Source organism: Bufo gargarizans, chromosome 8 (genome assembly GCF_014858855.1).
Source record: "Bufo gargarizans isolate SCDJY-AF-19 chromosome 8, ASM1485885v1, whole genome shotgun sequence".
NCBI lineage: Eukaryota > Metazoa > Chordata > Amphibia > Anura > Bufonidae > Bufo > Bufo gargarizans.
The window spans coordinates 38341416-38368616 of record NC_058087.1 but is presented as its reverse complement, the minus strand read 5'-3'; the positions used below and the strand labels follow the sequence as shown (position 1 = coordinate 38368616).

The following is a 27201-nucleotide window of genomic DNA, read 5'->3' as shown; positions in this document are numbered from 1 at the left end:
AATGATGTAATCTCCAATTCCAACACTTGTCCTACAGACCCGTCAGCAGTCAGACCCCAGCCATGACTAATATATATCTCATGCACCCGACTGTTCCGTTTTGAAACTACGACTCCCAGCATGCCCACTTGCTTGACTGTTCTCAGAATTCCCATAAAAGTGAATGGAGTATGCTGGGAGTTGTAGTTTCGCCACCACAGCTGGAGAACCGGAGGTTGCATACACCTTAGAAAGCTCTTGGCCAAATGCTTGTTCAGCCAGCACCCATTTCTCTTGACCCCAAACACACATGCATACTCAGTTCGGTTAAGCATGCGTGTGTTCTCGGTCAAGAAATGGAATCTGCTGCTACCAGGCAGCTCTGGAAGAACAAAGGCCTGGGCACGATGAGAACCAGCAACATCTGTCTTCATGGGAGATGGTACAGACACCGCTTATACATGTTAGAGGGTCGGTTAATCCTGCTGAAATTAGCAGGTTTGTCTGACATGCACTCAATGTGAATCCCCAAGTTAAAAGGGTTGTCCGAGGTAAACAAAAAAAACCCGGTCAACCCCTGAACGACAAAATAAGAATGCGCTCTGATCCTCCATACTACTGACGTCATATTCCTGGCTGCAGGGGACATCACTGTGCCACCAATTACTGACCTCAGCAGTACACAGGATGCCACTGATGCAGCCAATTAGAGGTCAGCAGTATATGGGACATCTCCGCTGAGGCCAGTGATTGGCTGCAGGGTGACGTCCGTGCACACAGATCACTGTGCCACCAATTACTGACCTCAGCAGTACACAGGAGGTCACCACTGCAGCCAATTAGAGGTCTCAGCAGTATATGGGACATCGTCCTCTGAGGCCAGTGATTGGCTGCAACTGGGACTTGGTGTGCAGGGTAGGACCGGAGCACAGTGCTCGAAGAGACGGGGGAGAAAAGGGGTGAGGGTCACTTCTTTAGTTTATTTTAGCACATTTAGGCTGGGTTCATATTCATATTTTTCCTATCATTTTAATGTATACAAAAAACGTAATATGTTAACGGATGCCTCAGACTGATGCCTATACAGTGGCATTTGTTCACCATAGAGGTCCATCGTAAAAAACACTTGGTGAACTGGACTGTGCAGGATACAAGATCGTGGCGTGTTGCAGTTTTTGTATATATTTTTTTGTAACGTATATGTCAAACTGAGGCATATAACGTGATGTGAACCCAGCCTTACAGGGGCTACCCAAGTTTTTACTTAACTTGGACAACCTCTTTTTTAAAGACTCTTTTTTTTAATGATGGCCTATCCACAAGTACAGTGATTCTGGGTACAAGATATGTCTGTGATATTGTGGATGTCTTATTGTAGCAAGTGCTGGGTTCCTAACTCAGGGCTCCTATGGACATGGGGGGGGGGGGGGGTTGCAAATCATATATGGCTCCTAAGCCCTTGGTGGTGGGGGAACACTGGTTTACCGTATAGTGCCAAAACTACACGCCTAGGCAACAGGGACCCAGCATAAGACTCCTGGACTTCTTGCAGGACTTGAGGGCCTAGGATATAATAAAGGTATCGGTTAGTGGACGTATCAAGGCCCAAAAAGGTTTATCATTGCAATCTGAGCACTTGACATGGCATAGGTTCGGGATCAGAGACGCAAGCTATGGGGGTCAGTAGCAGCCATTTCAGTAGATTAGGTGCCCTGTGCAACCACTTACCCCAAGCCCAGCCATGACTGACAGCTTCTGGAGAACGCCTGGAGGAGGCCTGTCTCTTGTGTATTTCAAATGGCAGTTCAGGCCAAGATATACGGTATCTCCCTGTAAACGAAAAGTTATTGAGATGTAAATGACTGCTTTACCGTGTTGTGTGCGCTCCAGTTTAATGCGAATATCTCGCTCTCTCTATTATTATCATACTCCACATCTGCCAGCAGGTATTAAAATGTCTGGTTATCAAGACAAATACGCAGGTTCTCTCTTTGGCATCGGAATTTGTGCCAAGTCCTTGATGTGACATCTCAGATAAGGAATTAGAAAACAGATCTGTATTTGAAACAAAAATTCCCACTTATCATGCTTATCCGGGAGAGAGATGGCAGAGAACAGCCCTTCGGATAAAATCTTGTCTGCTATCAGCGTAGGTTGACATCTGAGTTAGCGGGCCCCGTGCGCACATCGTAGCCTTTAATTTAGAAGAGATGAAGTCATGTGTAGTTTTTATATTTTTTTGTCTTTTCTACAACATGCAGCTGTCAGAGAAATGGATCACGACACAAAAACACGACCATAAAGATTAGAATACAATGTCTTACTCTAACTAGTAGAACATCCTGCAGATATCTCCCCAACCTTGTGCCCCACATGAACCCTACATAATCCCTATGCTTCCTGCTAACGCAAATCCAGAACTGCAACCATGCATGGACTGTTACCTGGTAGTAAGCATCAGATCACTATAGAAGTGGAGGCTTCACATTAAATGGTTTGGGGCATCCGCCTGGAAAATCTATTAGGGGCATCTGTCAGCAGATTTGTACCTATGACACTGGCTGACCTGTTACATGTGCACTTGGCAGCTGAAGACATCTGTGTTGGTCCCATGTTCATATGTGTCCGCATTGCTGAGAAAAACGAAGTTTTAATATATGCAAATTAGCCTCTAGGAGCAACGGGGGCGTTGCCGTTACACCTAGAGGCTCTGCTCTCTCTGCAACTGCCACGCCCCCTGCACTTTGATTGACAGAACCAGCTATCAGGATGTTTTAAATATCTGGTCTTGCCAATCAAAGAGCAGAGGGCGCGGCAGTTGCAAAGAAAACAGAGCCTCTAGGTGTAATGGTAACGCCCCAGTTGCTCCTAGAGCCTCATTTGCATATATGAAAACTTTATTTTTCTCAGCAATGCGGGCACATATGAACATGGGACCAACACAGATGCCTTCAGCTGCCAAGTGCACATGTAACGGATCAGCCAGTGTAATAGGTACAAAACTGCTGACAGATGCCTTTTAAAGGGGTTGCCTCACTTCAGCAAATGGCATTTGTCATGTAGAGGAAGTTAATACTAATGTATTGTGATTCTCTATATTGCCTCCTTTACTGCTGGATGGATTCATTTTTCCATCACATTATACACCGCTCGTTTCCAGTGTTTGACCTCCCTACAATCCAGCAGTGGTGGTTGTGCTTGCACACTATAGGAAAAAGTGCCAGCCCCTCTGGTGGCCGGGACCGTTGGAGCACACATAGGCACGCATGCGCAGCAGCTCCTGTCGTGGCCACCTCGTATCTGCGCCGCAGCGGTGACTGTAACCCGTGGACACGAGCTGTTTATAATGTGATGGAAAAATTAATCCAGCCAGCAAAGGAATCAATATGGAGAATCACAATACATTATTAAGTGGCTTGTATTAACTTTCTCAACGTGATAAATGCCACTTACTGATGTGAGACAACCCCTTTAATGACCCTTCCAACTTGTGCTCAACCTGACCATCCCGACCCCTATTGGGTCACACAACACTCCCTTCCATGTACCAGGATAGAGAGCGCATGCATTACATGGACAGCCGGTACGAGGAGGAATGTGTCCCTAGATATGGCTTCCTGATGAGAGCAGCTGATCAATAGATAGGACTAAGAAAAGCAGTCTTCTTTTTTTCAAAAGGAGTTGTCCTCGATGGACAAACCCTCCAACCTGGCCATACACATTAGAGAAATGTGCAAGGTCTATCTGTCTTAGCACACACATTTTTGAATGAGGGGAGATGTAACCTGGGATTTCAGAGAATAGAAATTCAGTGTAAGAAGCCTGTATAGGCGTACCGTAGCTGTCTGGGCAACAGGGACCCAGCAACAGACTCTTGGACTGGTTGCAGGACTTGAGAGCAGTGATGGCCAGTTCGCAGTCTTCGCCCGCGAACACATGCGGGCTGCCATCTTTTCTCACAAGTCCGACGAGGCACAGGTAAGTCCTTACCTGAGCCGTGAGCCGGTCTGAAAACAAATACGGTCACCCGGAGCAGGCAGTTCTGAGAACAGCCCACTGAAGGCCCCCGGTGGCTGTTTTTGGAACTGCCTGCTCCCGCTGACTGCACTTGATTTCAGACCGGCTCGCGGCACAGGCACATGTAAGAGCTAACCTGTGCCTCGCTGGACTTGTGAAAAAAGATGGCAGCCCGCATATGTTCGCGGGCGAACAATGCGAACTGGCCATCACTGCTTGAGAGCCTAGGATGTAAAAAACTTATAGGTTAATAGACGTATCAAGGCCCAAAAAGGTTTGTCTAGATCTGCAGATTGTGATTGATAGATACAGAAAGGTTGGTAGGGCAGAGGTAGAGGTTATTGTCTCCTACCAAAACTTAGTTCTAGTCTCTACATGCTAGGTTTATGGTAAAGCGAGAAATCAGGCCCCGAGCCTCCCCTTTATGTCTGGTAAGCACCTGATATCTCAACCTCGTAGAGTTATTTCTCCAGACACATCGTCTTGCAAGGCTCCGAGGCGAGAACATGGAAGTGTAATGTTTAAAAGGGTTTCCAGGATTGTCCGCCCGCTCGCTGCATGTGCGAGCGGGCGCCATGTTCGCAACATGTACGGCGCTGGTAGAGAAAGGGTTAAATTGGAGTTTATAAACCTCCAGGCATCTCTATATACAAACAAACTGAATAAAAATGGCGTGGTGTTAAACAGGCAGGAAGTGCTCAAACCCACATGCAGTCGTGCATGTATATACAGGGGAGCAAATCCTGCACTTGTGGCCCATTGCTAATGGCGATCCCCAGCAAAAATTCATACAGTGGAAGGATGCCCGCAGCGGACCACAAGTACCACAATAAACATCCTACACAAGATAGCAATTATATGGATGTGATAACCAGTATAACAATATAATAATATTTGCAAAGACAGGTGCACTCTGCGGTCTTACTAAACCCTCAAACCAGGGGCGTTGCTAGGGTCTCAAAAGATCCAGGGCACAAACCCCAATAAATATGTCCCAGTAGAAATAAGGCCCCCTATTGTTCCCCCAGTGGTAATAAAGCTCCCTACAGACCCCTCAGTAGTAATAAGGCCCCCATAGTGCGCTTAGTAGAAATAAGGCGGATCTAAAAGGCCCTCCTATAGAGCCCCCAGTAGTAATAAGACCGCCTATAATGTCCCCTGGATCTGCAGTCCCCCCTGCAGTTATAATCCTCCCTCCACCATACAGTCCCATGTAAATAACATCACCTCCTCCTTAGCTGCCTCCAACGCACAATCCCATGTAAACATCACCTCCTAAGGCTACTTTCACACTTGCGTTCATGCGGATCTGTCCTGTACTTGTACAGGACGGATCCGCAGCGATATAATACAAACCAATGCATCCGTTCAGGACCGACTCGTTTGTATTAGATTTGAATTTCTAAGTCCCAATACGTCGTGACTAGAGTTGAGCGGACACCTGGATGTTCGGGTTCGAGAAGTTCGGCCGAACTTCCCGGAAATGTTCGGGTTCTGGATCCGAACCCGATCCGAACTTCGTCCCGAACCCGAACCCCATTGAAGTCAATGGGGACCCGAACTTTTCGGCACTAAAAAGGCTGTAAAACAGCCCAGGAAAGGGCTAGAGGGCTGCAAAAGGCAGCAACATGTAGGTAAATCCCATGCAAACAAATGTGGATAGGGAAATGAATAAAAATAAAAATAAAATAAATAAAAATTAACCAATATCAATTGGAGAGAGGTCCCATAGCAGAGAATCTGGCTTCACGTCACCCACCACTGGAACAGTCCATTCTCAGATATTTAGGCCCCGGCACCCAGGCAGAGGAGAGAGGTCCCGTAACAGAGAATCTGTCTTCGTGTCAGCAGAGAATCAGTCTGCATGTCATAGCAGAGAATCTGGCTTCACGTCACCCACCACTGGAACAGTCCATTGGCATATATTTAAGCCCAGCACCCAGGCAGAGGAGAGAGGTCCCGTAACAGAGGATCTGGCTTCATGTCAGCAGAGAATCAGTCTGCATGTCATAGCAGAGAATGAGGCTTCACGTCAGCCACCACTGCAACAGTCCATTGTCATATATTTAGGGCCCAGCACCCAGAGCAGAGGAGAGAGGGTCCCGTAACAGACAATCTGGCTTCATGTCAGCAGAGAATTAGTCTGCATGTCATAGCAGAGAATTAGGCTTCACGTCAGCCAACATTGGAACAGTCCATTGGCATATATTTAGGCCCCGGCACCCAGACAGAGGAGAGGTTCATTCAACTTTGGGTAGCCTCGCAATATAATGGTAAAATGAAAATAAAAATAGGATTGAATGAGGAAGTGCCCTGGAGTACAATAATATATGGTTAAGGGGAGGTAGTTAATGTCTAATCTGGACAAGGGATGGACAGGTCCTGTGGGATCCATGCCTGGTTCATTTTTATGAACGTCAGCTTGTCCACATTGGCTGTAGACAGGGCGGCTGCGTTGTCTGTAATGACGCCCCCTGCCGTGCTGAATACACGTTCAGACAAAACGCTGGCCGCCGGGCAGGCCAGCACCTCCAAGGCATAAAAGGCTAGCTCTGGCCACGTGGACAATTTAGAGACCCAGAAGTTGAATGGGGCCGAACCATCAGTCAGTACGTGGAGGGGTGTGCACACGTACTGTTCCACCATGTTAGTGAAATGTTGCCTCCTGCTAACACGTTGCGTATCAGGTGGTGGTGCAGTTAGCTGTGGCGTGTTGACAAAACTTTTCCACATCTCTGCCATGCTAACCCTGCCCTCAGAGGAGCTGGCCGTGACACAGCTGCCTTGGCGACCTCTTGCTCCTCCTCTGCCTTGGCCTTGGGCTTCCACTTGTTCCCCTGTGACATTTGGGAATGCTCTCAGTAGCGCGTCTACCAACGTGCGCTGTACTAGCGCATCTTCCTATCATGCTCCAGTGCAGGAAGTAAGGTGGGCACATTGTCTTTGTACCGTGGATCCAGCAGGGTGGCAACCCAGTAGTCCGCACACGTTAAAATGTGGGCAACTCTGCTGTCGTTGCGCAGGCACTGCAGCATGTAGTCGCTCATGTGTGCCAGGCTGCCCAGGGGTAAGGACAAGCTGTCCTCTGTGGGAGGCGTATCGTCATCGTCCTGCCTTTCCCCCCAGCCACGCACCAGTGATGGGCCCGAGCTGCGTTGGGTGCCACCCCGCTGTGACCATGCTTCATCCTCATCCTCCTCCACCTCCTCCTCATCCTCGTCCTCCTCGTCCTCCAGTAGTGGGCCCTGGCTGGCCACATTTGTACCTGGCCTCTGCTGTTGCAAAAAACCTCCCTCTGAGTCACTTCGAAGAGACTGGCCTGAAAGTGCTAAAAACGACCCCTCTTCCTCCTCCTCCTCCTCCTCCTCCTCCTGGGCCACCTCCTCTTCCATCATCGCCCTAAATGTTTTCTCAAGGAGACATAGAAGTGGTATTGTAACGCTGATAGCGGCGTCATCGCCACTGGCCATGTTGGTGGAGTACTCGAAACAGCGCAACAGGGCACACAGGTCTCGCATGGAGGCCCAGTCATTGGTGGTGAAGTGGTGCTGTTCCGTAGTGCGACTGACCCGTGCGTGCTGCAGCTGAAACTCCACTATGGCCTGCTGCTGCTCGCACAGTCTGTCCAGCATGTGCAAGGTGGAGTTCCACCTGGTGGGCACGTCGCATATGAGGCGGTGAGCGGGAAGGCCGAAGTTACGCTGTAGCGCAGACAGGCGAGCAGCGGCAGGATGTGAACGCCGGAAGCGCGAACAGACGGCCCGCACTTTATGCAGCAGCTCTGACATGTCGGGGTAGTTGTGAATGAACTTCTGCACCACCAAATTCAGCACATGCGCCAAGCAAGGGATGTGCGTCAAACCGGCTAGTCCCAGAGCTGCAACGAGATTTCGCCCATTATCACACACCACCAGGCCGGGCTTGAGGCTCACCGGCAGCAACCACTCGTCGGTCTGTTGTTCTATACCCCGCCACAACTCCTGTGCGGTGTGGGGCCTGTCCCCCAAACATATGAGTTTCAGAATGGCCTGCTGACGTTTACCCCGGGCTGTGCTGAAGTTGGTGGTGAAGGTGTGTGGCTGACTGGATGAGCAGGTGGAAAAAGAGGAGGAGGAAGCTGAGTAGGAGGAAGTGGCAACAGGAGGCAAAGAATGTTGCCCTGCGATCCTTGGCGGCGGAAGGACGTGCGCCAAACAGCTCTCCGCCTGGGGCCCAGCTGCCACTACATTTACCCAGTGTGCAGTTAGGGAGATATAGCGTCCCTGGCCGTGCTTACTGGTCCACGTATCTGTGGTTAGGTGGACCTTGCCACAGATGGCGTTGCGCAGTGCACACTTGATTTTATCGGATACTTGGTTGTGCAGGGAAGGCACGGCTCTCTTGGAGAAGTAGTGCCGGCTAGGAACAACATACTGTGGGACAGCAAGCGACATGAGCTGTTTGAAGCTGTCTGTGTCCACCAGCCTAAATGACAGCATTTCATAGGCCAGTAGTTTTAGAAATGCTGGCATTCAGGGCCAGGGATCGAGGGTGGCTAGGTGGGAATTTACGCTTTCTATCAAATGTTTGTGAGATGGAGAGCTGAACGCTGCCGTGTGACATGGTTGAGACGCTTGGTGACGGAGGTGGTGGTGGTGGTACATCCCCTGTTTGCTGGGCGGCAGGTGCCAACGTTCCTCCAGAGGCGGAGGAAGAGGCCGAGGCGGCAGCAGCAGAAGAGGCCGAGGCGGCAGCAGCAGAAGAGGTAGCAGGGGGAGACTGAGTGACTTCCTTGTTTTTAAGGTGTTTACTCCACTGCAGTTCATGCTTTGCATGCAGGTGCCTGGTCATGCAGGTTGTGCTAAGGTTCAGAACGTTAATGCCTCGCTTCAGGCTCTGATGGCATAGCGTGCAAACCACTCGGGTCTTGTCGTCAGCACATTGTTTGAAGAAGTGCCATGCCAGGGAACTCCTTGAAGCTGCCTTTGGGGTGCTCGGTCCCAGATGGCGGCGGTCAGTAGCAGGCGGAGTCTCTTGGCGGCGGGTGTTCTGCTTTTGCCCACTGCTCCCTCTTTTGCTACGCTGTTGGCTCGGTCTCACCACTGCGTCTTCCTCCGAACTGTGAAAGTCAGTGGCACGACCTTCATTCCATGTGGGGTCTAGGACCTCATCGTCCCCTGCATCGTCTTCCACCCAGTCTTGATCCCTGACCTCCTGTTCAGTCTGCACACTGCAGAAAGACGCAGCAGTTGGCACCTGTGTTTCGTCATCATCAGAGACATGCTGAGGTGGTATTCCCATGTCCTCATCATCAGGAAACATAAGTGTTTGTGCGTCAGTGCATTCTATGTCTTCCACCGCTGGGGAAGGGCTAGGTGGATGCCCTTGGGAAACCCTGCCAGCAGAGTCTTCAAACAGCATAAGAGACTGCTGCATAACTTGAGGCTCAGACAGTTTCCCTGATATGGATGGGGGTGATGTGACAGACTGATGGGGTTGGTTTTCAGGCGCCATCTGTGCGCTTTCTGCAGAAGACTGGGTGGGAGATAATGTGAACGTGCTGGATCCACTGTCGGCCACCCAATTGACTAATGCCTGTACCTGCTCAGGCCTTACCATCCTTAGAACGGCATTGGGCCCCACCATATATCGCTGTAAATTCTGGCGGCTACTGGGACCTGAGGTAGTTGGTACACTAGGACGTGTGGATGTGGCAGAACGGCCACGTCCTCTCCCAGCACCAGAGGGTCCACTAACACCACCACGACCATGTCCACGTCCGCGTCCCTTACTAGATGTTTTCCTCATTGTTATCGTTCACCACAACAACAAAAATATTATTTGGCCCAATGTATTGAATTCAAATTCAGGCCTTTTTTTTACAGACACCTAACACTATCTGGCTATCTATTTAGGTACCGTATTACACTAATACAGGCACAGCAGTAACCACAGATTTAGCTGACTATGAATTTGAGGCCTAGTATTTAGGCGCTGGGTGACAGGTATAGGTTTACTGACAGAATTAGACTTGGAAATGCACAGTAGCGTGTGTGTGAAGTTATTCAGAATGACCCTATGTGCACCTTGAATATTATATACCCTTTTAGGGATAGATTTCAAATAGCTCTGATACAGCAGAAACCACTAAATTAGGAAATTGCTAAATTGGGAATTGTATTTCAACCCAGAACAAAAAATGTGCTTTGACGGACACTAAATAACTTGCCCAGCCACAACAGTACAGCAGTAACTACAGATTTAGGCTACTTTCACACTTGCGTTCGGGGCTCCGCTTGTGAGTTCCGTTTGAAGGCTCTCACAAGCGTCTCCGAACGGATCCGTCCAGCCCTAATGCATTCTGAGTGGATACGGATCCGCTCAGAATGCATCAGTCTGGCACCGTTTGTCCTCCGCTCCGCAGGCGGACACCTGAACGCTGCTTGCAGCGTTCGGGTGTCCGCCTGGCCGTGCGGAGGCAAACGGATCCGTCCAGACTTACAATGTAAGTCAATGGGGACGGATCCGTTTGAAGTTGACACAGTATGGCTCAATTTTCAAACGGATCCGTCCCCCATTGACTTTCAATGCAAAGTCAAAACGGATCCGTTTGCACTATCATGAACAAAAAAAAAAAAAAAAAAAATGTTTATTTTTTTTGTTCATGGTAATGCAAACGGATCCGTTCTGAACGGAGCCACCGTCTGCATTAATATGAGCGGATCCGTTCAGAACGGATCCGATCGAACGCTAGTGTGAAAGTAGCCTTAGCTGGATATAAATTTGAGGCCTAGTATTTAGGCGCTGGGTGACAGGTATAGGTTTACTGATAGAATTAGACTTTGAAATGCACAGTAGCGTGTGTGTGAAGTTATTCAGAATGACCCTATGTGCACCTTGAATATTATATACCCTTTTAGGGATAGATTTCAAATAGCTCTGATACAGCAGAAACCACTAAATTAGGAAATTGCTAAATTGGGAATTGTATTTCAACCCAGAACAAAAAATGTGCTTTGACGGACACTAAATAACTTGACCAGCCACACCAGTAACGACAGATTTAGCTGGATATAAACTTGAGGCCTAGTATTTAGGCGCTGGGTGACAGGTATACGTTTACTGACAGAATTAGACTGGGATATGGCCAAAAAATAACCACACTATTGATGGTTAAATGCACTTGGTGTGACAGCTTGACCAACCACACTACTGAGGGTTAAATGCACTTGGTGACAGGCGCAGCTTGCCCCTGATGTAGTATATGGCCAAAAATAAACAGACTATTGCTGGTTAAATGCACTTGGTGTGACAGCTTCACCCTGATGTAGGATTTAGCCAAAAAACAACCACACCATTGAGGGTTAAATGCACTTGGTGGCCGCCGATCACCCCAGAAAAAAGTGACTAAAAAACGCTCTGGGCAGCCTAAAAACAGTGAGCAATTCAATAGCAGCAGTTCAATCATCCACAGCTGCAGATCGATCATTGGATGGAGTCTTTTGGAGGAGTTAATCAGCCTAATCTCGCCCTACTGTCGCAGCTGCAACTTCTCCCTACGCTAATCAGAGCAGAGTGACGGGCGGCGCTATGTGACTCCAGCTTAAATAGAGGCTGGGTCACATGGTGCTCTGGCCAATCACAGCCATGCCAATAGTAGGCATGGCTGTGACGGCCTCTTGGGGCAAGTAGTATGACGCTTGTTGATTGGCTGCTTTGCAGCCTTTCAAAAAGCGCCAAGAAAGCGACGAACACCGAACCCGAACCCGGACTTTTACGAAAATGTCCAGGTTCGGGTCCGTGTCACGGACACCCCAAAATTCGGTACGAACCCGAACTATCCCTAGTCGTGACTTACATTAAAAGTCAATGGGGGACGGATCCGTTTACAATTGCACCATTTTGCGTCAATGCGAAGAGATCCGTCCCTATTGACTTACATTGTAAGTCAGGACGGATCCGTTTGGCTCCGCAAGGCCATGCAGACACAAAAACGCTGCTTGCAGCATTTTAGGGTCCGCCTCCAAAATGGAACGGGGGACCGTACGGAGCCGAACGAATGCATTCTGAATGGATCCGCATCCATTCAGAATGCATTGGGGTTAAACTGATGCATTTGGGGCTGCTTGTGAGAGCCTTGAAACGGATCTCACAAGCGGATCCCCAAACGCAAGTGTGAACGTGGCCTACACATTAGGTCCCATGTACATAAACATCATTCCCCCCCACCATCCACTTTCAACATACAGTCCCATGTCAATAACATCCCTCCCTTCAGCCCTAACATACATCCCAGTTAAATAACTACCACTCCCAGCATTGCTCTGCCTCTCCCTTCACTTACCTCTCCTGGACAGACATCACCATTAGGCTCCTTCTCCTCTTCACTCCGATGTCCAATCCTGCACTGGTCACATGATGGCGACATCATCCAGCTCATCCTATCACAGCCTGTTTTGCTGATCACATGACCTGTGATGTCACCACAGGTCTTTCACCTCTTCCCAGTGTAAAATTCAATTGTATTGCCGTTCTGTGTACGTCAATACAGTTCTATCTAGCAGGCAGGCAGGCAGGACATTCGGGGCATGGGACAAAACATCCGGGGCCCAGGCCCCGAATGTTTTAACCTAACGACGCCCCTGCCTCAAACTGATGTTAAAATTGAGAGATTAGCCAACATATCCTACTTTGGAGGACATGTCTGAGCCCGAGCCCCGCAGAGTGCACCTGTCTTTGCAAATATTATCTTATTTTTGTCTGCATCCAATCCGCATTTTTTGTTGGTCGGATGCGGACCCATTCACTTCACTGGGGCCACAAAAGATGTGGAAAGAACACCGTGTGCGGTCTGCATCTGTATGTCAGTTCCGCAGCCCAGTACAAAAATAGAACATGTCATGTTCTTGTCCGTCTTACTATAGAGGGCAGGACACATATGGAACACAGAAGGTCGGTATCCATGTTTTGCAGATCCACAATTTGCGGACCGCAAAAACAGCCTAAGCCGTGTGCATGAGCCCTAAGGCTAAGCCTTAATCAGACATACCTGCCCCTATGAGTCACATTTCTGGTGTAAATCCCACCAAACAGTGTAACTGAGCTTTGCACAACACTTTTGAGTCATGCCTGACTGTCTTGGTGCTAAAGGCAATTTGTCTAACAACTGCAATTATATTTTTCTAGGTTGTGATGATCCAAATCACAGTCAGCTTTTCTCTGATCCTCACATGGATCTAGAAATCTTCCCATTCATTGCTCCAAATGTTCTTCTAGATTTATATCAAGCTGGCAACTCAGTGAGTGTGTCCTTTCTGCTGCAGCTCTCTCTCCCTATCACAGCTCAGGAGGCAGTTGAAGTATGGAGCTGAGCATGTGCGGCCATGTCAGCGAGGTGGACAGAGAAATAAGAAAAAAGAACAAGCAGCAGGTGGTGCTGTATAGATACATTTAGGTGGCTATAAAAATACATGCTGTATGTATGCGTCTACATTTGGCTCCCCCTAGTGGCAGGTTTGTGCTGCAGAAACTGAGAACAATCCAATATAGACAAAGTGCATTCAACAAATGGTTCAATGTTTTCTAATTCTGGGATATATAGTTATAGGTCTAGCTTCGAAATTTAATAATGCTTGTGAATATTGATGTAGCTAAATATGCGTCCAATGCAATGTAGCATATAAGGTATAGTATCATACTGAAAAATAAGAACCAAGCTTTAGGTTTTGCTTATCCGCTGGCACAATGCATAGTAAATGAACTTATGGTTTTAATGTGCGGTTGAGCTAATTTTGTTAATGCAAATTACCCTGTCTCTGTGTGTAGCTTTAATATGCAAAAAAAGAAAAAAAAAATCCAGTTGCCTGGCAACAGATCCAGTCCCAGTATGTGGATGGTGTTGAAGAGCAATAGGCGGTAATAAATGAATGCCCTTGCTGGAGATGTGACTAAATCTGAGGCAATGAAAGGATGCAATTACTTGTCCAAAGGGGAAGAAAACCAACAATGTCAAATTACGGTACAGTAGGACTGAATGACTTCACGCAGTCCACAATAATGGCAGCAAATTACATACAGAGATTTTGAACATGGAAAGGTCAGCTTGTTTTTGGCATTTTCATTAGTTAAAAAGTTGCAAAATCAACATAAACTGACCAAGAATTTAGCATTAATACAGACAGCCACAAGTAAACTGGTGCAGGCCAAGGGGCAATTGAAATGCAATACAAGCCCTAAAAAGCCTGAATTTAGTTCCATGTAGCATCTGTGCCCAAACAGCTAGGAAAATGGATATTCATGTATAGACAAAGCACTATGTCTCTGAGGGCAAAGTTGCCAGTCAGTTACAGACACTCATTGGCCAAATGATGTACATATTCAGCATTTTAGAGAGTTATTGATTATTTGGAACACAACCAGGCAGTCATTCTAATTGACTATCAAACTTCAAAATCCATCATGTCTTTGCGCTTCACAATTGTATATCAGTTTGGGACGTGATCTGCTTATGAGAAAGAAAATGAACTGTTTGTTGAGAGCACATGCAATAAAAAGTTCAGTAAAGGTACATACATATAGATGACAAGGGCAAATGGGACCTGGCGGTAGTTGTTGCCACCACTATCCCGATGCATGAAGGGCCAGCACTTGTTTTTATCACCTGTTTTAACTTGAATTCAAAGATTTGAGAATAAATAGGCCTACACAGGCTAAGTGCTAAAAATATTTACTAAGTGCGACTAAATATATAAAAGAGACAAATCACATACAGAATGTAAATAATAATCAATCACCTGTCGCCACGCTACTTACGTACCACATGGGCAATGCTCCGTGATAATACAAGAGAGAGAGAGTGACCTACAACATCCCACCTGGATGATGTTCTCATTGGCGCTGAGTTTTTTGTTTTGGTACACAGAGGTTTATACCTTTTTAGCACCTCCTCAAAAAGATGTCCAGTGTACAGTACCCATGTCTTGTGAGTTAACCACTCTAGAATGTGGCCTGGTGGTCATCTGACACAGAACAATGGCTATATATATGGTAATTAACTATCCCTAACTCACTACATTACAAAGAATATCGAAGGTAATATTGTAATTAAAGGGGAAAGAACTAATCAGTAGTTTTTTTTTTGTTTTTTTTACATATCTTTATTAAAATAAGACATATACAGACTATTTGTAATACAAAATTAAAAATTGAAATTATTATACCTTATTTCCCCCATAAAAAAACCTAGACACCCCCCCCCCCCCACCCTTGCAATGTGTCTCAAATCCCTCTATCACTCAGAAAAAAAGCAAGAAAGAGGAAAGGAAAGCTAAGATGTTAAGAACAAAAAAAGAAAAGTCAAAATGAGTCATAGATAAAAATAAGGGGCCTCCCATATCTTCATCCACTTCTCTTGAGCATTTCTTTGCTTTTATAAAGAATATTTTCATAATTTTTTTACCTTATTAACGAAGTTTATCCATGTGTTCAGCTCTAGAACATATCGTGAAAACCAGGTCCGAGTAATCAGGAGTTTATATTTGTAGGTACTTAACTTAGAAAGATCACTCAGTATCCAACATTCTACCATAAAAGGGATCTGTAGTCTCAATTTATGAATTAAAAAAATTATTAATAGCACTCCAGTATTCTTTTAGTTTTGGACAAGACCAAAGCATATGCAGATTATCTGGACCAGGTAGATCACACCGTGGACACTTAGAGCTATCTCTTAACCCACATTTATTAAGCCATAAGGGGGTAACATATAATCTATGCAAAATATTGAATTGTACTAAAACGGTGATTAAAATTGTGAGATATTAAACTTAAATTCACATAAATATTTCCCCATCCCTCTAATTGAATACCTGGACACTCAACTCCCCAAGCCCCTTGTCCTGGTAATTGTATTTTAATATATAGTGCCTTAAGTAGTAGTTTGTAAATATGTGCAATCGTAACTCTCCATTCTAAATTCACAATCAAATCATTTAAAGTGTAACTGCCGTTTCATTTTTTATACCCTAATGGTATAGTACACCCTGCTGTATAAGTGCTTTTGTGATTTAAAGGGTTTCTACCACCAGAAATACTGTTATGTAGCTGACTGACATTAGCGATGCGCCCATTAGCGAGAAGTGTGTTTTTGACATTTCTCCTGAAGCTGTTTTGGTAAAATAAGCACTTATATAATATGCTAATGAGCCTCTAGGTGCTATGTGGGCGTAAAATCAGCACCTAGAGGCTCCGTCCACTCACTCTTTATCCCGCCCAGGTCCCCTGTTCTGCACGCCCCGCTTCTTTTGATTGATGTGACGGTTTGCAGCATTGTTGACGAAATCCTGCGCCTGCGCCGTTCACTTCTGTCTTCAGCGCAGGCGCAGTGAGTGAAGGCCGCTCTCCTGGTGCCGGCTTCCTCACTGTGAAGTAGTCGGCGCAGGCACAGTATGGAATCCGGCACCAGGAGCGCATCATTCACTCACTGCGCCTGCGCCGAATACAGAAGTGAAACGGCGCAGGCGCGGGATTTCGTCAACGATGCTGTGAACCGTCACATTAATCAACAGGAGCGGGGCGGGCAGAACAGAGGACCTGGGCGGGATAAAGGGTGAGTAGATGGAGCCTCTAGGTGCTGATTTTATGCCCACATAGCACCTAGAGATCCATTTGCATATTCTGAAAGTGCTTATTTTACCAAAACAGCTTCAGGGAGAAATGTCAAAAACATACTGTTATGTAGTGCTGACATTAGCGATGTGCTAATGTCAGTCAGCTACATAAAATTATTTCTTCCCCACAACGTCATTAATCATTCTCTCCATAAGTTTGAAAAACGTATCCTCTATCCATATGGGTGAATTCCTAAGGATATAGAGGAGTTGGGGTAGGATCACCATTAGTGATGAGCGAACTTCTGTTTTAAGTTCGGCGTCTAAAGTTCGGCTTCCGGTTAGCGGAGAATCCCGATATGGTTCCCGATATGGATTCCGACTTCCGTTGTGGTCTGTGGTAGCGGAATCAATAATCGGCCATTATTGATTCCGCTACCACGGACCACAACGGAAGTCGGAATCCATATCGGGAACCATATCGGGGTTCTCCGCTAACCGGAAGCCGAACTTTAGACGCCGAACTTAAAACAGAAGTTCGCTCATCACTAGAGATGAGCGAACTTCTGTTTTAAGTTCGGCGTCTAAAGTTCGGGTTTGGATTAGCGGAGAATCCCGATCTGGAACCGGATATGGATTCCGACTTCCGTTGTGGTCCGTGGTAGCGGAATCAATAATCGGCCATTATTGATTCCGCTACCACGGACCACAACGGAAGTCGGAATCCATATCCGGTTCCAGATCGGGATTCTCCGCTAATCCAAACCCGAACTTTAGACGCCGAACTTAAAACAGAGGTTCGCTCATCTCTACTCATCACTAATCACCATCTTAACCAGAGATACTCTGTAAGCTCTAGATAAAGGAAGTTGCAGCCAAACCCTAAATTTTAAACCTCAATTTAGTTAGCAGTGGGATCAGGTTAAGCTGTAAAAAAATCTTCAATCTTGGGGGATATAATGATACCCAAATATTGAAAGGTATCAACTTGCTCAAGAGTCCCTCACTAGAGAGTACAAAGGTATCCACTGGCATAAGAGAAGTTTTTGACCAATTTATATCTAGGTCTGAGACCTTGCCAAAGGAGTTAACTATTCGGATGAGTCTTGGAAGAGTTGTATTAGTATGATTTATAAAAAATAGGACATCATCCGCATATAAAGTAATACAATCCTCTATCCCTAAAGTTCCAAATCCTTTAATTTTAGTATCCTGCCTAACAGCCAAGGCTATGGGTTCAATATAGATATCGAATAACAATGGGGATAATGGGCAACCTTGGCGAGTACCCCTATTCAAGGTAAAACTAGATGTCAAACTCCTTGTCAGTCTCGCCAAAGGAGATCTACAGGGTATATAGCAATTTAATCTTATCTATAAATCTATCTCCAAATCCCATCCTGCCCAAAACCTTCCAGAGGAATCTCCACTTTACCCTGTCCAAGGCCTTGGAGTACTCCAATACAGTGGTCCCTCAAGATACAATATTAATTGGTTCTAGGACGACCATTGTATGTTGAAACCATTGTAAGTTGAGTAATCGGTTCAAAAGCCCCAAAATATCATCCAAGATAAGAGAAAATGAAGATTTAAGAAAAATAAGCAGATAACTAAGGCAGATACAAGTCCTTACATATAACATTCAGGAATAGCAGCTAACTAGCAACTATTTTACCAGAGAAGTGGCCTTCGTTGGTTGGATCGGAGTCTGAGACATTGTATGTTGAGTCTAGTTTCAACTTACGATAGGTCAGAAAAGGCCATTGTATGTTGAAAATATTGTATCCTGAGAGCATTGTATCTTGAGGGATGACTGTACTCAGTATCAGTACTCAGTAATCATTACTTAAGTATACGAAATGCCAGTTATTTCTTGCAATATACACTTACAACATAACCAGACATGAAGCTTTACACCTGTAAACTACGTGGAATGGTTTACTTGTAAACGATTTCACCAAAATGTCGAATTTACAACTTCACACCAATGGTTGAAGCTGGTGGAGGGTTAAGTAAAGAAATCAAAGTTATTTGACGATGCATGTGTTAATGCAGTATTTGAATGGATGGCTGTAGATTTTATTTAAACAGATGTTACTTTGGACTACTGCAATCAGGGGCGGACTGCCCATAAGCGTACAGGTAAATTTCCGGGTGGGCCAATGCCCAAGAGGCTGCCCAAGCCCTCCTCCCTTCCACCTGTCGGGTGCATAGCAATCTGACGCTCTCAGCATAAATTAATGCTAAGAGCCTCTAGTACTTATGCCCCTGGCTGGCAGAAGAAAGTGCCCTCCTGCTTTCAACTGTATTGCCGTCATAAGGACAGTGATAGAGTTGAATGCTGCGGAGGGGGTGGCAGCATTTTGTGCTGCACTGTGTATTCGGTTGTGCTGGGGCAGTACTTTGTGCTGCACCACAATATTGATGGCCCCACCTACTTAATTTGGCCCTGCCTACCTCTGTTGGCCCTGCCTACTTATGTTGGCCCTGCCTGCCGACTTATAGTGGCCCTGCCTACTTATATTGGTCATGGCTTCTGTCAATTTGGACCCGCTTAAAACATGGAATTTTAGTTTTTTTTCCAGGGCCACTTTAAGTCTTCAGTCCGCCACTGACTGAAATAGTCAGTACAACTCACTCAGCTTCACATTTTAATTCCAAAACGTTCCCCTTCTGTTAAGGATAAGCCATCATTAGCTGATCGTCAGGGGTCCAACACCCTGCACCCCCATCGACCAGCTGTATGACAATATCTGCAGCACTGGAATCAGACAGTTCCATCAATTTTTTAGAGGACTGAGCTTGTCACTTCAGCACTGAGGGCAGGCTATCACTTAAAACGTAGACAACCCCTTTAAGATGGCTGTACACCCTACAAATCCATACCCCTCATTATACTACAAGTATAAATTAAAGCAAGGCAAGAAGTATAGGCCATATACTTTATTCTAAAACAAATTATGTGAACCAAAGCAATTACTCTCAAGGTGAAATTTAAGAAATGATTGTGACAAATGGACGATTTAGCCAACCTATCACAGTCATCATCTGGAAAGAAGTCGGCCATGTTTAAAAATTTGGTATGAAAGTGGCTAGTCCACGAAAGATCTTTCCATGAAAAAGAGTTCCTAGAACATTTCCAGAAAGATAGCTTGTCTTATGCCCTATGTCACTGAAAAAGTATGACCAATTTGATTAACTGTAATGGCCAGTATGGACTGAAAGGTCACCAGCCGACCAGTCGTTCAACGTTTGTCCAACCATAAACCTACTAAGGCCACTTTTCAAAAAACTTGAGTGTAGATAATCACATATGTCGGTCATGCAAAAATCTAAGTATTATCATAGAAAGCAAAAACCAATTAAAACATAACTTTTAATATATATTCGATAAAAAGAGCCCAATCAGGGCTATCAATGTATATCCCAACGTAGCACTGCTATACTGATAATCAATTATAAACTTGGCATCAGGGCCAAATAAGGGCTACATAGCAGGAAATCTGACCCCTATCGGAACCCTAGATAGTGGCTCAGACCAGACGCACACCCTTATGGTGGAATGCCCTCTGTCCTCGTACCTAAGCCTAATATGCCCCTAGAAGCCCTAAGGCCACGTTTCACTACTTTGCTAGTAAATGCACATAAGATTCAGAATCTTTTTGCAAAACACAAGAACTGAACAATAATAATGGAGGTCTCTATTTAACCAAGGGCATAAGGAACATCTGTTGTGGAGCTCATGAACTGAGAAGTCAAGCCTGGTTGGGTATTGGAACCTGTAAAGGATTTCCTTCTCCATAGGCACTACAAAGGCTGAGGGGAATTGGCACAAGGGTACTGGAAAGGAGATGGGGATGAAAAACCAAAACTAGACTCATCTGTCCTGGTTGGTCCTAATTTGATGAACACCATGTGGTCCCTTTCCTTTTGAAAGTTAATGCAGTGATAAAATATGATATATGATATGATACTGATATTTTCTCTGACCACTTTCTCCAAGTCAGTATATATTGGTCTTCAAAACCTAAAGAGAGGTAATGTGTTGTAAAGTTAGAAACAGGACAGGAAGGTATAATACATTTCGTCCGTGGTGCCTAAAAGCTGTAATTCCTTCACTAAAATTGATGCTCACAATAGTGTTTCCAACTGAAATAATGGCATTCTCCCCCATCAACCAGATAACACAAGGCACTGCAATTAATTACATGTCATTTACCATTGCTGTGTCCTTTAATACCAGTATCGACCGAAAAACGTATGACCCACAACCTCCATGAGGATTCCAATTCCACTATGTCCCTAATCATGTCACAAATATAAATTTGCCCTTCTAGAATGTAATGTTATATAACAAATGAGTGCCTGTTATGGGGGCAGTTATGGGAGAAGATAAGGATTTTATTGTCCTTTCTTCAGGAACCAGCAACAGGAGAATGAGTGAAAGTGGCCTGGCTATTAATCACACATCGCTGCCCCCTCTATCTGTCTGCTCAGTCCATAAACCTGGCCTGCAGGCTGTAATAGCATTGACTCATCCTGAACCGCTTCCCAGTGGCTGATTAGTGAAGTGGAATCTGTCTGATCAACTTAATAAGAATTTACCTCTGCACCAAATGATGGAGATTCATTTGTCCTTTGCATGACTGGATTTCTTTTTTTTTTTTTTTTTTATGTCGGTTGATTTCATTTGTAGATCAGCCCCCACATAGTTTTATAATCCAATAAATAGCCCTTTCCACGTGCCTGGTTAGGAGTTTGCATGATAACCTCGCATTTGATCTTCTGTTCCAAAGCCAGAACCTGTGCCCATTGTCACCACCATGCTGAGGGACGACAAGAGCCTGCCCATGACTTGTTCTCTTTGTAATAATGTAGGCTTTCTGCAGAGGAACAACAGCTTGGAGGACAAGAGCAGAATTGTGAGTTCCTTCAAAGAGAGACAATCGTCCAAAAATCTTCTGGTCTGTGAGAACAGTGAGAAAGAATCCAGGTTTAGACGTACCGAGACTGACTTCTCCAACCTGTATGCCAGAGGTGAGACTCTAACTCTTCTTTCACTCGTTGGCTGGTAAAGCTTCATATTCATGATGGTCAACTTTTTGAATTATCAATGAAAACGTAAAACATTATTTCCTGAAGAATATATTTTTATTAGAAGTTTATATTGAGTGACTCATTTGTTATAATTTGATCCTTTGGGTTCTGAATTCTAGTTTTCCATATGTTGCATTATTTACCTTAACATTTAGACAGTTTACATTTTAATATTTTCAATTTTGAAAAGTTTTGCAAATCCTTTATTATTTTTGTGCTAATTATTATTGCAATCAATGCATGTTATATTCTAGACCAGGGATCAGCAACCTTAGGCACTCCAGCTGCTGTGAAACTACAACTCCCAGCATGCACTCTTACTCATCTATTCTTGTAACTCTCATAGATGTGAAAGGAGGATACTGGGAGTTATAGTTTTAGAACAGCTGGAGAGCTGGAGGTTGCTGATCCCTGTTCTAGACTGTTCAGATCTTCGTTATAAAACACCTGAAAATTTCATTTATGTATGATGACAGTATTTATCCGATTCTATACACTTAAAGGGGTATTGCAGTTTCAGCAAATAAACCATGGCTTCGCTGGAAGTAAACAATAATGGCAGAGATTTTGGAAATTTTGAGTAATTGATACAAAAAGAAACAATATATAACTTTTCATTATACAAAGGTTAACCTTTATTTGCAGAACCCGTAGTGCTTTTTTTTTTGCTAGCAACTTCCTTATACAGCATTTACTTACACATTATTCCCTATACTAACCATATTTTATACTGTTTTTTGCTACTTGACATTACCTGCTAGGTATGACGGGTAGATTTGACTTCTCATAGGTTCATAGTACTGATATCTAATGCTATAGGGTATGCAATATATTCTTTTAATTTCTGTTGCAAAATATTATAACCCGGAGTATTCAGTACGGGTTTGCCTTGAAGCTCATCTGAAGTAAATGAAGCATTGCTGCCTACAATAAAAATATCTGTTACTTTGTAAACCAAAATTTTTGTATAATGCCTTAATGCTTAATCACAGAGATGATTGGTCGCGAGAGGAGATTAGACCGAGAAATATGGCTAATTCCAAATGAGAAACGGCTATGACTGTCAGGGTGATGTGTGATAGCGCTCTTAGTATTGTGCACAGACAATTTGTATTCTCCTAGCCCAAGTCATATATAAAGATCCCAGCACCTAGCTGACAGCCGCCACTTGGTGATCCATCTTCTGCTTCTTCAGATTTAAAGGCCGGCCTGCTAATAGCTTGTTTGTTCTACAGATTTACTGCCTGCCAAGAATGGAGAAGAACCCACCATGCAGTTTCTTCTAGAGGTGGTTGACATTCTCATGAACTACGTAAAGAAAACCTTTGATAGATCCACCAAAGTCCTAGACTTCCACCATCCACACCAGCTTCTGGAAGGAATTGAGGGCTTCAATCTGGAGCTGTCGGACAACCCTGAATCCCTTGAGCAGATCCTGGTGGACTGCAGGGATACTCTGAAGTATGGAGTCAGGACAGGTATGGTACCTCAATGGACTGTCAGAAATAAGTAAATGCATGACCACCATTGAACATAATTAGGAATAGTTACAAAAAAAGTGGAATAAAATGACACTTTTATATTGAGTACTGCAATATAGATTTTGTACTGGCACTATACAACTATGACCCTATACAGGAGATGGACCAAGAAACTCCTAGCAGCAAATCCCCCCCCCCCCCCCCCCCACCTTCCCCAGATCTTTACAGTGGTGACCCTTGTACCATAGGGACTTGCCAAAAAGCTTGTCAGATAACAATACAACATGATAACCTATGGTCAGCTCTTTTGGATATGTCAACTAAAATTGCAAACAGAATGCAAAAAATGTTTTGGCCTTTAGGGGCGCAGGGTGGCCTTTTGAATCAACACCCTGGAGCATCTGCTGAGTCTTTGGTTCTACAGGAGGCAGCAGGTCTCTCCTTTAGTAACGTTTTACTAAAAAGAGTGTGTTATTTTCATACAAAACAAAACAAAAACACCCAAACTTAAGATATGCCAAGGGAATCATCTCATTAGGTTTAACAGCTGCGCGTGTGAAAGGATTGCACTTCCTGTACACTAGGGGCCTGGATATATAGACCCTCTGTGGGACGTGAAGCGTAGACTCTCAGACAGCTCTGCGTTCATTATCCTCTTTATGGATAATCAGATGAAGCTGTTCACGTAATGTGCCGTCTAAATCTTAACGAGAAGCGTTTTAATACGCCAAGTTCAAAATGACAAATCATTGCATGGTTAACGTTCCTTAAAGAAATCAAAATGGCCGTAAAATCGGGTGGGGTTTAATACAGGATGCATTTCCTGATGTGTTTTGGATGGATAAGCCATAAAGTTATTATAATTGCCTTAGGTGTTTCTTGGTCTAAAGCTGATTGACTAAAGAAATAAGTATGCATTTGTCAGAGGAAAATGAAAAAAAAAATCTTTTTAAGGCTGGGCGGTTTCACAGGACACTTTCATTTTCTGAAGGACTGCCCATAGTTGGCTTGAAATTATGTCACATTCAATCATATTATAATAATATGTAGATGGGTCGGGCCAGCCAAAGAGTGAGCCACTTGGCCGTTCTCCCGTCTGGATCTAGTGGAGACTTGCGACTAGGGAACCCCCCCCCCCTCCGCCCCCATGATGTCTATATAACCCATTGTGAGACAACCCCTTCACCATAGACATTTATGGGACATGTATAGGATATGGCATGAATGCCTGATAATTGTAGGCCCCACCTATGGAACCCACACCTATCTCCAAACAGGGTTTCAACAACATCCATCCATCCCGGTGGGACCGCCACCTACCACATCTAAATCTGGAAAAATCCACGGCACTCCAAGTTCTGTTATATGAATTTCTTATTTATTTTGTTTTGTTTTCAATCCATCCGGATAAGGTTATATTTCAGCCACTGGCCAACGTTTCGATCTAAACCTAGACCTTGTTCACTCATGGTAGCGATTAGTATGCAGGATGGCGCCATCTTGCATACTAATCGCTACCATGATTAAGGCCGTAAACAAGGTCTAGGTTTAGACCGAAACGTTGGCCAGTGGCTGAAATATAACCTTATCCGGATGGATTGAAAACAAAACAAAATAAATAAGAAATTCATGTAACAGAACTTGGAGTGCCGTGGATTTTTCCAGATTTATATGTATCCATTTTACCACTGAGCGCCGTCTTCATCTTAGAGGTGTGCCGTTCAACTCTCTTCCTTAAACTATCTACCACATCCACATGGGGAATGAATTGAAAGAAGGCTGTCAGATTATCTATGGTGACACATCCAACATATCCAACTTTCTTTGTCCCGGTTGCAGCAGCAGGTGGCTGTCACAGATCGGCCGTGTATGAACCAAATGTTTTATTGGTTTTATTGGATCTGCAGACAACCGAGCGAAACATTAAAGGCCATTGCTGAGTATGTGCAAGAATGATATGACTCAGCTACTAACTAGGTGCGGTTGTATAGGAGACAATAGAGGGCGTGCAGCTGCTGCAAGTAAACACTCATCCCAGGCAGATGTACCGATTGTAAGCATGACCTCTATCGTCCAGGTGTGTTTACTGATGGGCAGGGACACAATCTCACTGTTACCATATCTTTATGATGTCTGTCGGTGCCTATATATATATATATATATATATATATATATATATCTACTTGAATCTGCTGAATTTTTGTCTCTTCACATCATTAACTGTAATCAGAAAGTGCAGCTAATTAAAGCGGCTCACTCCAAGCTAATGGCAGCCCTTCTAGTACATGCTCCTAAAGTAATCTTCTCTGTCATTAGCATTAATAACCCCCAAGCTTTTCAAAGCCGGAGCCGGAGTTTATTTTTTAGAGGCAGGCATGTCAGTGATGGCAGATTAGGAGGCTGCTAATATTGCACAACCTGTTCATGACCCGGCCATCTGATTTATGGAGCAGTATATGGCCTGTACAGGTTTTCTTTTAGTGCATCGCATTTCACGGAATATTTTTTATTATTTTTTTGTTTGCCAAATACATTTATAGGCACAGATGTCAGGTCTTCCCATTACATTAGAGCGTGCGCTCCCCAGTAGTCCTTGTATGACCTGTGGTCCTGTGGAAGAAGAACTAGCCAGAAGAGTCATCTCTGTTTGATTGCTCCTGTGTTGTTACATAGTATTCTGCAGAATAACAAGGATGTATGGGCCGTAGAGGTAGATGATATGGCTGCTATGGAGCCCTTGGAGACAGCGTGGGGGTCAAACCTGGTCCCATCCCCTCTGATCAGGTCCTTATGTGCTGGCCAGTGAAACCGTGCACCATATTTGAGTGGCCCACAGTTAGATTTTTGCTATAATGCCATCTCTTCTGTTTATATCACAGGTCAAGAATGTTATATTTGCCCCCTCAATCCATACGGCCAACATGGTAACTGTGGCATGTAGTGTAGTGTGAGGTTAAGAGGCTGTTTGCATCCCTCTAGGGCAGGCATGTCCAAACTGCGGCCCTCCAGCTGTTGCAAAGCTATCCAGGCATGCTGGGAGTTGTAGTTTTGCAACAGCTGGAGGGCCGCAGTTTGGACATGCCTGCTCTAGGGCCTCATGAACACGACTGCGCAAAAGTTGTATGTGGTCTGTGTTGCATCCACATTTGTTGCAAATTTTGTAGACCCATCTGCGATCCACATTTTGTGGACAAGTATAGGACATTTTCTATCCTTTTGTGAAACGGACATACGGATGCGGAAAGCACACGGATCACCTCTATGCTTTCCGGATCCGTATGTCCATTCCGCAAAAAGATAGACTTTGTCTGCAAAATACTGGCCATGATCCCATTGAAAACAATGGATCGGCAAATAAAAGGCAGATGGCAGACTGCAAAACTGATACGGTCGTGTGCATGGGGCTCTAGGCATAAAAAGAAACAGATTGTTCCAACTGCAGTTTCCCACCCATAAGGGCAGGGTGCCACCTGAGGACAAATCCAGACTCGTGGACAGGGTCCCCTTTATATTTTACAGCAATGGGTACATAATATGAATAACGATAAGCATACGCAGTAAAGTGTATCAGCCCTATTGACTTTCACCAGATACAGTGCCCAAATCATTTGTGTGTCGTGCCTGGTATCACAGCCCAGTCCTATGAGAGTGTATGGGCCTGAGCTGCAATATCGGACACAACACACAAACTGTGTCTAGGAAAAGCGGAAGGGGTTGTAGCACCTCCGCGAGCACAGCGCCCTCTGCATTACTATGATCCGGGAGGGTAACATTGGTCAGGACCACACTAATCACATATTGATGGCAATAAGTACAGAACCCCTATAAGACGTTTAAGGAGTCATTCTAAGTAATTCTGTAACACTTAGTGACAATATCAACTTCTACTTCATAGGTCATCCCAGATTTTTCAATCAGCTGTCAACCGGATTGGATATGATTGGTCTGGCTGGGGAGTGGTTGACTTCAACGGCAAATACAAACATGTAAGTTTCATTAATTCCCTTTTTGCTTTAATGTGAAAAGGTTCAACCATCTGT

At 44.8% G+C, this 27201-nt stretch overlaps 1 protein-coding gene across 1 annotated transcript in view; it reads left to right on the top strand.

The window, feature by feature from the left end:
* The window catches only part of GAD1 (glutamate decarboxylase 1), a 59684-nt gene that overhangs the window by 9187 nt on the left and 23296 nt on the right, over window positions 1-27201 (top strand). Inside the window, exons 3-5 of the mRNA XM_044304097.1 lie at window positions 21462-21620; window positions 22916-23158; window positions 27057-27147. Coding sequence (XP_044160032.1) covers window positions 21462-21620; window positions 22916-23158; window positions 27057-27147 — 493 coding nt within the window. The remainder of the gene's footprint in view (window positions 1-21461; window positions 21621-22915; window positions 23159-27056; window positions 27148-27201) is intronic.